The sequence below is a fragment of the Capricornis sumatraensis genome, chromosome 7 (genome assembly GCF_032405125.1).
Source record: "Capricornis sumatraensis isolate serow.1 chromosome 7, serow.2, whole genome shotgun sequence".
Taxonomy (NCBI): Eukaryota; Metazoa; Chordata; class Mammalia; order Artiodactyla; family Bovidae; genus Capricornis; species Capricornis sumatraensis.
In genome coordinates, this window is record NC_091075.1 from 14822876 (window position 1) to 14834977 (window position 12102).

At 40.8% G+C, this 12102-nt stretch overlaps 1 protein-coding gene across 19 annotated transcripts in view; it reads left to right on the forward strand.

Annotated features, from left to right (window-relative positions):
- The window catches only part of CAMK2D (calcium/calmodulin dependent protein kinase II delta), a 310011-nt gene that overhangs the window by 243230 nt on the left and 54679 nt on the right, over positions 1–12102 (forward strand). For all 19 annotated transcript variants that reach the window (XM_068975392.1, XM_068975398.1, XM_068975389.1 and 16 more), the window contains exons 7-8: positions 1044–1146; positions 8511–8594. In XM_068975392.1, coding sequence (XP_068831493.1) covers positions 1044–1146; positions 8511–8594 — 187 coding nt within the window. The remainder of the gene's footprint in view (positions 1–1043; positions 1147–8510; positions 8595–12102) is intronic.

Below are 12102 nucleotides of genomic sequence, written 5' to 3' on the forward strand. Positions count from 1 at the left end.
AATCCAGACAAACATTCATCCGGATACCTAAGGATCTAAGGATGATAGATTTACATTATGCATTAATCGGCCTCCTTTTCCTGACCAGCTTTTCCCTTCATTTCTTAAAACCCACAAAGGCTGTCCAGGGAAAGTCAAGAATTTGTCATGGTGCTTATTTTCAAAGTACCAATGTGTCTCAATGACCCGGTTGGGAAACAGTGGTGTAGACACAGCCTTATTCCAGGATTGAGTTATCAGTCCGTGAGTGTCCTTGAGTAATGATAAATACCTGAGAAAATTAAAATGTGTCTCTCTTATAGTATTCTGAGATGTGAAAATAAATATATAAGTAATATTTTGAATCACACTTTGAAGACATATACATTATGTTTTTAAAAACTAGCTTATGAAAAAAAAAGCCAACTATAACATTTGGCACATAAGAGTAGACTCTTTCTGCCTTTAAGAATAAACAGATTCTTAAAGACAGCAATTTTAATATATAATCAGAATAAGACTCCAAAATTTGTACAGAAATTGTTTGGAAACAGTGAGGAATGAAAATCACTACATTTGGGTCCAAACTCTTGAAGTCAACTAGGATTTAATTTGCACAGTTTCATTTGCCAAATGTCTGTAGATTGGTCCAACTCTTGTTATCATTTTGCCAAGTTCCCTTCTGCTGAAAAATGCCTGTGCTCTGAAAGGCTTCTAAGCCAATGTCCGTGGCCAAGTCTGGACCTCAAGCAGCACTTGGAAGCATGTGAGCAGGTCAAGACAGGTGCTCCCATTCATTTGCACTCTCCCCAAGTGTATCCTCTCTTCAGCCCAGTATCTCTCCAGGACATACATGCATCTGTCCGAAGCCTGCACACATGATCGCTTGTAACCATTTTCTAACCATATTTTCCCTGGGATTTAGGAATGACAGTCTCCGGGAGAGAGGACAGTGCATGACTTTTTTCTTTTTTTTTTTTCCTCCTAATCTTACAAAATGTTAGTTTTGAAGAGTCACTTAAAATAGATTCTCACATCAGTCTCTCTTTTCTTTCTAAATAAAGCCTGAGAATTTGCTTTTAGCTAGCAAATCCAAGGGAGCAGCTGTGAAGCTCGCCGACTTTGGCTTAGCCATAGAAGTCCAAGGAGACCAGCAGGCGTGGTTTGGTGAGTAGGGCCTCCCCCTCATGCTGTTTCCACTCTCTGGGCTGCGGTCCCATCCCACTTACAAGCTACAACAAAACGGAAATGTTCATTCTGACAACTTGGCTAGTCTTAAGATAGTGGACTTTTATAAGTACCTAATTTTAATGACATTAAAAAAGTATAAGTCAAAAAATAAGGGAAGATATAATAGAAGAGCAGTAACACAGACTTTTTTTCTTAAAGAACTGATGAAAAATGGGTGCTGTATTAATTAATAGGAGGACTGCCATATTCAAAGAGTATTTGAGAGAAAATTGATTGTCCAAATGCAGCCTCACTTGATGCTGAAATCTCCTATGTAACTAGGCACATATTTGTACAATTTTTGCATATTTTGTGATTAACAATATTAAGTTTTAAAAATATTATAAAGTATATAGAGAGAAGTTTACATAATACATGGTGTTATGTATCTATATATGTGTGTGTGAGTTTCATCAAAGTGCCAGTTTCTGCTCTACAATTTTGAAATTTCTTTATGATGAAATTTCTGTTTCCTTGCAAGTAAGGACAAGATTAACTCTAAACAAATATAAATTATATATAGTATTAAATATTTCTGGATTATAGTATTTCAAGTTTATGAATTGTTTTGATAAATAAATTATTGTACCCACTGAATTTCTCATGCTTCTTTTTCTGCCATTTCCGAGTATTAATCCATTTTTCAGGTGGTGTCCTAAAATATAACCTCTCCACAAGCTTCAGCCTTACTTCTATTCTCACTTCCAGTGTATTGAGATTAGAATTGGAATATAGTTGATGTGGCTCAGCGGGTAAAGTGTCTGCCTGCAATGCAGGAGACCCGGGTTCGATCCCTGGGTCAGGAAGATCCCCTGGAGCAGGAAACGACAACCCACTCCAGTACTATCGCATGGAAAATCACATGGACAGAGAAGCCTTGTAGGCTACAGTCCGTTGGGTCGCAAAGAGTCAGACACGACTGAGTGCCTTCACTTTCACTTTCATAGTTGATTTAAAATATTGTGTTAGTTTCAGATGTACAACAAAGTGAACCAACTATACATATATGTATATCCACTCTTTTTTCAGATGCTCTTCCACTATAGGCCATGACAGAATATTGAGTAGAGTTCCTTGTGCTATACAGTAGGTCCTTACTAGTTATCTGTTTTATAAATAGCAGTGTGTATGTGCGTGCATGCTAAGTCACCTCAGTCGGGTCTGACTCTTTGTGACCCTATGGACTGTAGCCCGCCAGGCTCCTCTTGTCCATGGGATTCTCCAGGCGAGAATACTGGAGTGGGTTGCTCTGCCCTCCTCCAGGGGATCTTTCTGACCCAAGGGTCAAACCCCTGTCTCTTATGTCTCCTGCATTTGCAGGCAGATTCTTTACCACTAGCGCCACAGTCGTGAGTATATGTCACACTGCTTTACCCCAAATTTATGTCTGTTTTCTACATCTGTGACTCCTCTTTTGTAAAAAGTTCATTTGTACCTTTTAGACTACACGTAGAAGCTATATCATATGATATTTGTCTTTGTCTGACTAACTTCACCCAATATGACAGTCTCTAGGTCCATCCATGTTGTGGCCAGTGGCAAAATGCCCTTCAGTTTGAATTGCTTATCCTCTAAACAATAACAACAAATAGAAAGAGAGCTCAAGAAATGCTTCATTCTTTTGTTTTCTATACAAGTAGTTTTCTGTATCCCTAAACATACAGATGTACTTGCGAAGTACACAGATCTCCCAGGATTCACCATCTCTGTCTCATCTGCCCCAGCCACTTACCGGGAGTGGCTGGAGGGGCAGCCTTATCCACCTCCTCTGAAGGCAGCCTAATTCAGGACGTCATTTTGTGCTGCCGGTCCTGTTTCAGTGGTGCCTGACCATTATCCTTGTCTCTAATACCTCTGTGGAATACTGCCTTTTACATTAAGGTTGTCCTTACTTACCAGGTGAACTTAATACCTCCAAATTTGTCATTTGCTGTGTCACATTTTCTCATATAACTGGACAAAGCTATTCCATTAACTGCAAACTGAAAAGAGGTAGGACCTAGAATTAGTGCTGTAAATTTGAGATTCAGAGACATCATTTTATCCTAGTAAGGAGTGTAATTGACCCTGATAAAGAACATACAGTTACAGGAGTTGGGGTCCAATAGGAAGTAGTGGGGCTATCACAGAGATGGGCAGAGCACTGGAGACAGAGAAACGAATTAGAAGGTCCTGCCCTTCAAAATGCTCATACTTGTGTATCAATAAGTATTTAGCAGGCAGCGTGGGAGCACCTTTAACAGAAGCAGGTGTAAGGTGCTCTGGAGCACAAGAGAAAAATTGTGGAAATTTCAGTGACTGGGACAAGGCTTCCCCCTTTCTGGTGGCTGAATGGGAGCCTTGTTCACTGGCATGCAAGGAGATGAAGGCATTCCAGACAGAGGGATCAACACATTCAAAATTTCAGAAGCATGAAACAATTTTTTTTCTATTTCAGGAATAACAATAGGTTGATTACAGCTAAAGTAGAAGGTATACTAAGATGGGGAGCTGATGAAGTAGGAAAGGATTTTATGTTCTTGTGAAGGATTTAGCATTTATCTTAGAGGTTTCAGGAATCAGGTGAAAATTTTTGAGCAGAGGAGGATATAAGTGGGTTTCTGTTAAGTAAGGATTTGGTAGGAGGGTGGCTTTAAGGATAGCCTTCAGGCAAGGGGCCAGTTAAGATAAGGCAGGTGTACAAAGTACGCATGAGGACAGCTTGAGCTAAGGAGCGCACAGGAGCAAGCAAGCGCCAGGTGACAAGCAGAAAGGACAGGAACCCTGAATTTTAAGGGAATCTGTGTAGAGGAAGTCAGTTGGGTTCCACGACAGAACTCTAGTCATTTCTAGAACAAAGCAGGACCCCATTTTACAAGAAAGCAAAAAAGGGACTTAGGCTCAGAGATGTGATTGCCAGAACTATGTACAAGATGATAATTGGATATCGAGAATAAGCCAGAAGCCTTATTACAGAGCCAAGGATCAAATTTAACACTGACAACTTGGATGATGCTTATAAAAGTATTGAAGTTGAGCTCCTGAAATCTCACTTGTTTGGGTGAGATTTCATCTCTTCTGCTAGATCACAAGCTGTTTGAGGGACTGTGTGTAGTACAAAGTTTCTGCTTTTTGAATTAAAATACTGCAGCTGATATCCTGGCTCTGATTCTTAACAGCTACATAATATTAGGCAAGTCGCTTTAACTCTGTGAGGTCAGTGTCCTTTTTGCAGATGGAAATAATAAACACTCTTTCATGAGGCTGTTATGAGACGAGTAAAGTAGACCATTGGAAGATGCCTGGGTTTTCAAAGCTATTCAGTAAGTTTTCAAAACTGTCTTGGAATGAAACATGTCACAGAACCAGCCTACACAGTAAAAGTTGTTGAGTGAATCACTAAATATCAGGCTAGGGAAAGCAATAGCATCCATATAAAAGTATACAAATTTTCAAACTGTGATAATTCAGTTCTCAAGGCAAGCTGGTCTCAGAGAAACAATGACAGATGGGAAGTAAAATTCCCCCTTTTTCTTCAGTATGGTGATAATCAGCTAAGTTCCTACCAAGATGGCTATTAGGGTAATGACTTTTAAAAGATGCATTTTAAGGTCTAAGAAAATCCATCGTTTTAAAAGTATAAAAAAACATAGTTTCTAAGCTTGGGAGAATACTTTTTTTAGCTTTCTTTTAAAGTTTGTTTGTTTTTTAATGGGTTGCAAAGAGTCAGCCATAACTGAGCAACTGAACACATTCAACTCAAATTAAGTGAAGGGCATGTGATGTACTGCCTTTCTTTTGGGGATATTGCCTGATATATTTTAGGTTTTAGGAGGAAAGGCATGTTTTAGTATGAATGGTTTGTTTTGGTAGTTATTCAGTTTTCTGCCATAGTCTCATGTATTTGACTGGTTAATTTTACATTTTAAAAGATGTAAAGGTTTTGAGTGGGGAAACGTTTATTTTAATAAGAAAAAAGCAGAACTCTTTCTTCATTATGTGTAATGCCAGAGTTTCAAGCTTTTACAGAGTTTTGTTTTAATAAGTTTGAGGTCTACTCCAAATAAGAAAAATTATTCAAGCCACTCTAGAAGCTCTCTTGTGTTCGGTTATTTTTTCCCTTATTTTCAAGTTCAGATACCTGTTTTGCCCGTGTGACTTCTTCGGTCTTTTTTGTATAGAGCCAAAAAGGCTAGAAGTAGTAGCACCCTGTACCACTCGTGTGAGGTAAACTAGGAGATTTACCAAGGAGAACAATCTGTTTCTCCCGTGGGATTGGAAATGCTGTTTGCAATCCATTTCTTTCTTTTGTTTTCTTTTCTTTTTTTGCTACTAGGAAAAAAGGATAACTACCATGATCTATTTCTTATGGAAGAATTATTTTTCTTGGTTGCTATTATGTTATTATGTCTGTTGTTTAAATATTAAGGGTGTTTTAACAGCAGTATGTTGCAGTGGATTCTGTATGTAAGTAATTCTGTTTTCTCTTTGATCCTTTCTGGTATTCCTACTGGCTTTTCAGAATGAGAAACATACCCTGTCTCTAAAGAAGGCAAGCCCCCATTAAATTCCCGTTGATAGTATAGATCGTGATAAACTAGATTTTCAGGAGTTCAGTCTCAGCTAAAGAAAATCTAGTTTGTCTTACCCTCAGTGTTTCTGTATTCATGAGAACACGTTGTAAAGTGCACTGTTTTAACATCTGTGCGTTGTAGATGTAGGCTGCACTATTCTTAAGGGTAAGGACCCCTAACTGCTCAAATGATAGTTGTGCCAAATAGGAGCAAGTGTCTCTTAGCATTTTAGTCTCCAGAAGAGGTTTGTATAATTCACACTTAGGGTTATCACTTCATTTCTTGCACAGTGGTTACTTCTTGATCTTTTCTGCCTCAGTGAAATGTTAACATTTCCTACTCCAGGCATGTATTCTACGAGTTATTTAAGACATGCATTAAAGTTTACCAATTCTAGATAGGAGGTTACAGATGGCATATAAAAGGGTAGTCGAAATTCAGAGAAAGAAAGGACCACTGAGAACTGTAGGAGATGGAAGTAATTTAGAGTCACCGTATGCTAGAGAAAAAGTACTCCCTCCCACACATACACCAAAAAAAATCGAGGGTTCAAGAAACAGAAAAAGCATCGTTAAGGGTGAAAATGGAAGGTTTATTTTCAAGAAATCTTAAAGAGATTTTTTAGGTTAAGTGCTCAGAAGTAGAAAGATACTGTGTAGACTGAATGAAGGGGAAGTGGTGGGTAGGACCAGATGACAAGGTATCTTAAAATGCCAGGTGGGACCTCAGTCTTTAATCTGGTCTTTGGAGTCTGTTTGCCACTAGATTCCCTTTGTGTCTCAACATTGGGAGGAGTTGGAAAGGAATGGTCGGAATGAGAGAGCAGATATGGCAGTGAGAAGCCCTGGAAAGCTCTTGGAAACTAATGTGCCTGTCTCTACCTTAGGATAGCAAACTTCCACATCACTCCTTCAGGTAATCCTTGAGCTTCAGCCAGGGGAACCAGCACTGTTGCTCAATAATTCTTTCGAGCTCACAACTACCGAACAAACACTTCTATCAAATAAAGTTTGAGCTAGAGGTGGATCCACTGTGGTCCATGTACAGTTTAAACTGCAACATACAGGTCTTTTCTTGAAGTTCCTTCTCACTGTCCTCCTCATCCTCCTCTAAAGCAAGCAGAGGAGAGGACAGGCAGTGAAAATGGGGGGAAAAGTGAAATCCAAAATCCTTTGCCTCAAAATGTAATTTTGTTGTAACTGTGTTATTGTATATATGCTTGTTTCTAAGTACAGATTTGTTTTGGAGGTGGGGAAAAGCTCCTTTCTTGGATGCTTTGCATCCCAGTAAATACATAATGTGCTTCATCACTGATTTGTAGTCAGAAGAATTCCTGATTCCATATCCTTTTAAAGAACTCTTTCCAATTTCTGTATGCATTTAAAGAAAATTTCCAAATAGCAACAGCTATTTTTGGTAATTTTTAAAGTAAATATTTTTTATTTGAAAACCGTTATTTTCATAAATAAGTATTTTACTCTAGATGCTAGCTATTAATTATCATTTAAGTATACCTTCTTGGAAGTACTGATTTATCTAATAGGAAACTTTCTTTAGCCATCTAGTTTTGCATACCTAATCTTTTAAAAATCTAGCTGATACTTGTTCAGTAGTGACTCATCTAAATATTCCTGAGTCTTCTCTTCAGTTGCCACTTATAAGTACACAGTGATTATTTATTAGTACAGAGTGAGCTCTTTGATATGAGTCCATTTCTTCTCCTAGTGAGTTCTTCAGTTACTCTCAGCCCCCTCCCCCTCCCATAGACTACCTCACTGTCAAAAATATTTACTGAAAATTTGTTTTAAATTTATCCCCAGGATCTATGTTTTGGGTCCTTCTACTTTGGAGCTAAGTGTTAGTTATTCAGTCATATCGACTCTTTGCAACCACATAGCTGCTATAGCCTACCAGGCTCCTCTGTTCTTGGGATTCTCCAGCAAGAATATTGGAGTGAGTAGCCATTCCCTTCTCCAGGGGCTCTTCCTAATCCAGGGATCGGAAACAGGTCTCCTGCATTGCAGGCAGATTCTTTACCATCTGAGCCACCAGGCAGTCCCCACTTAATAGGTAAATATCCCTCATAATAATGCTTCCCTGGTGGCTTAGTGGTAAAGAATCCGCCTGCAATGTGAGAGACACAGGTTTGATCCCTGGGTCAGGAAGAGCCCCTAGAGAAGGAAATGGCAACACACACCAGTATTCTTGCTTGGGAAATCCCATGGACAAAAGAGCCTGGTGGGCTACAGTCTGTGGGGTCGCAAAGAATCAGACACGACTTAGCAACTCAACAGCAACAACCTCTCATAATATATTATGTAGGCATCGTGATAAGTATCATCTTTTGCAGTTTTCTCCTAATTTCTTCCCAGGTATACGGTAGCATGTTCTGACCCTCTCACAGGTTTAGTTTTAACTTCCACATGAACAGGAATCAGAACTGCTGACCAAGTAGTCTGAAGTATATACACTGATTGTGCAGCACCATAGAAAGGTTTTTCTGTCTCGGGGGAGTCGGGTGGGGGGAGATGTGTTTCTTCTAATTAGCTACAGTGCGGGACAGATTGATGTTAAGACTGCTACAGAGAGAAACTCGTCCACGTTATTTTATTTCCCTAAGAGCCTTGTCTTATCTTGACAAGCAGATCAACAGATACAAAAGCCCAAAGAAGTTTTTCTTCCTTCCTTTGCCATTTCATATCGGTTTTGCCAAGTTGCTTTTCATTCATTAACATCTGTCTTCCCTAGGTTTTGCTGGTACACCTGGATATCTTTCTCCAGAAGTTTTACGTAAAGATCCTTATGGAAAGCCAGTGGATATGTGGGCATGCGGTAAGGAATCATCTTCATGCAAATTTTGCAGTGCACCACTATTGTTATAATGAAAATAGTATCTGTCAAATCTGAGGTTGATGCTCTCTAGCAATCAACTTAAGAGTTACGTTCTCAGACTTTAGCCTACAACAGAGTCGCCTGGAGAGCCTGTTACACCAGATTGCTGTTTTCTGATTCAGTAGGTCTGGGACAGGAGTGTTCGCATGTTTAACAAGTTCCCAGGTGATGCTGAACCCTGAGGCCCAGGAAGCACTTTGAGATAGGGCCATACAGTGTCCCCCACAGAGGGCGTGGGGTTTATGCTCCCATCCTCTCACCTCCTCCAGGGAGCCCTGACCACAGCTGTCCTGTCTGCAACACAAGGTGCTCAGCAGGGATTAGGAGAAAAAGAGTGACTCTTGGAAAAGAGTGAAATTGCCATGTGGGGACTGGGCTCTGGTTTAGGCCTGGCCTTTAGCAACAAGCTCTAATCAAAACATAGCCTGTGTAGGCTCAAAGAATGGGGAGTTTCCACCACAGCTTTTATAGCAGAGTTTCTGTTTCAACATACACTTCAAATTGGTGGGAGACTGATATAAAAGGGGTATTTCAGGGTATTCTGAAACATTTTCTGCTGGAGTTACTGGGCAGAAGCTAACCCTGTAGGCTTCTGACACTGTATTATTAGCACAACCAACAACTTGGTGTGTGATCTCCAGCTGGGTGTGTCTTGGCTTTTATTCACTTCCACGCCTAAGAAGGCAGATGTGAGACGAGCACAGCATTTAGAATCACAGTGTCCAAATTCAAGTCTGCTCTGCACCAGCTGACCCCACCTCCTCAGCAGCACTGACGTGGCTTCTTTACCTGTACAGTAGAAATGTTCACCTTCACAGAACTGTATACCCCACCCCAGCACTCTTGCCTGGAGAATCCCAGGGCCAGGAGAGCCTGGTGGGCTACAGTCCATGAGGTCGCTGAGGGTCGGACACAACTGAGTGACTTCACTTTCACTTTTAATTTTCACACATTGGAGAAGGAAATGGCAACCCACTCCAGTGTTCTTGCCTGGAGAATCCCAGGGACAGGGGAGCCTGGTGAGCTGCCATCTATGGGGTGGCACAGAGTCGGACACGACTGAAGCGACTTAGCAGCAGCATAGAACTGTATGAGGGTCAAATAGGGTTTTTAGAGTTTGCATGGCATCCGGTCCCATCACCTCACGGGAAATAGATGGGGAAACAGTGGAGACAGTGTCAGACTTTGTTTTTTGGGGCTCCAAAATCACTGCAGATGGTGATTGCAGCCATGAAATTAAAAGACGCTTACTCCTTGGAAGAAAAGTTATGAGCAACCTAGATAGTATATTCAAAAGCAGAGACATTACTTTGCCGACTAAGGTCTGGCTAGTCAAGGCTATGGTTTTTCCTGTGGTCATGTATGGATGTGAGAGTTGGACTGTGAAGAAGGCTGAGTGCTGAAGAATTGATGCTTTTGAACTGTGGTGTTGCAGAAGACTCTTGAGAGTCCCTTGGACTGCAAGGAGATCCAACCTGTCCATTCTGAAGGAGATCAGCCCTGGGATTTCTTTGGAAGGAGTGATGCTAAAGCTGAAACTCCAGTACTTTGGCCACCTCATGCGAAGAGTTGACTCATTGGAAAGACTCTGATGCTGGGAGGGATTGGGGGCAGGAGGAGAAGGGGACAACAGAGGATGACACGGCTGGATGGCATCACTGACTCGATGGACGTGAGTCTGGGTGAACTCCGGGAGTTGGTGATGGACAGGGAGGCCTGGCGTGCTGCGATTCATGGAGTCACAAAGAGTCGGACACGACTGAGCGACTGAACTGAAGTGAAAGCAATTTGAAATGCAAACAGCTATTATTCTAAAAAGTTGGAATTGTCACTTAAAGGGTAGTATCTTAGGTGAGCTCCAAGCTCTGTCTTCCTCCCTGAGACTGTTTCCTAAGCAGGAGCTCTAAAATCCTTCTGGTGAGAGCATTGCCACAAAATGCTGTTGTTCAGGTTCACATGTTAATGGCAGATAACTCAAAATATTTTGTTTGGAAGAAATCAGCCTCCATCACAGATCTGTTAAGAGACTGACAGATGCGGATGGGTTTTATTGGGGCGGGGGAGCTAGAGCGGTACCCAGCACTGAAGAGAGGGTGTGGTACAGACAGGTCCAGACCAGAGTGAGTCTTGGTATCTCAGCTTCCGCTTTTAAAATGGTGATCATAATGGTACTTGCCTCCTAGAACTACCAAGAGGAATTTTTACACACACACATCTCATGAATGACTCTAGAAACTCAGAGCCACGGGGCATCTTTCAGATTTCAGCTCATTTTCCCATGGGTAGAGTTATCTTCCATTTTGATCAGTTATCTCCTTACCTTTTCTTTTTACATGTTTTTTTAATTTTTTACTAACAGCCAAATCCCTTTGTGACAAGCCTGCCCTATTTAGGACCAACCACCAACCCTTATTTTCTGTAGAAATTTTGGCGTCCTTTAATTGCATGCTGAAAAATGTCCTTGGGATCACATAGTTAATTGCAGAAGTGTCTTAGATATTATAGTGTCACATATTTAGGGGAAATTACCCAAACACACACACACACACCCCCACCCACCCACACCCCCCCACCCACACCCCCCCACACACACACACACCCACACACCCACACACACACACACACACACCCACCCCTCACTACCTGGAACATAATAAGAGATTTTTATGCCTTTTGTTACATTTCTGGGTCTCTGCTGCTTGGAATAGTTTTATCATTTTATTATATGTCTTGAAGGTTACATTAAATTCACTTTACTTACAAGATGGTACACCTTTTCTCATTCCCATTGTAATAGGCGCCAAAGTAATGTACACTTTATTTACTGCTTTTAGGTAATGGCAGTTCTTGAGAGAATCTCTTTTTCAGCCATCCCTGAACACTAGCTCTTAATAACTACTTCTTTGCAAAGGTAGACATTAGATAGTATGGTAAAAAAATGAGATAACCCAGATAAGAAAGGAAATACAGAATAAGCCATTTAGCAAAATGGCAAGTAATCTTTGTGAATCAAACTCTGTAAGTACTCAACCATAGCTGCCTTTGGGCAATTGACATAGAACAGAGTGAAGTACAGTTTTGGTATAATGGCTTAAAGAAATCTGTGCATTTTTTTCATTGGAAACATACAATAATCCATACACAGAAATTTTTTTTTTTACTTTATTTTACTTTACAATACTGTATTGGTTTTGCCATACATTGACATGAATCCACCACGGGTGTACATGCGATCCCAAACATGAACCCCCCTCCCACCTCCCTCCCCATAACATCTCTCTGGGTCATCACCGTGCACCAGCCCCAAGCATCCTGTATCCTGCATTGGACATAGACTGGCGATTCGATTCTTACATGATAGTATACATGTTACAATGCCATTCTCCCAAATCATCCCACCCTCTCCCTCTCCCTCTGAGTCCAAAAGTCCACTATACACATCTGCATA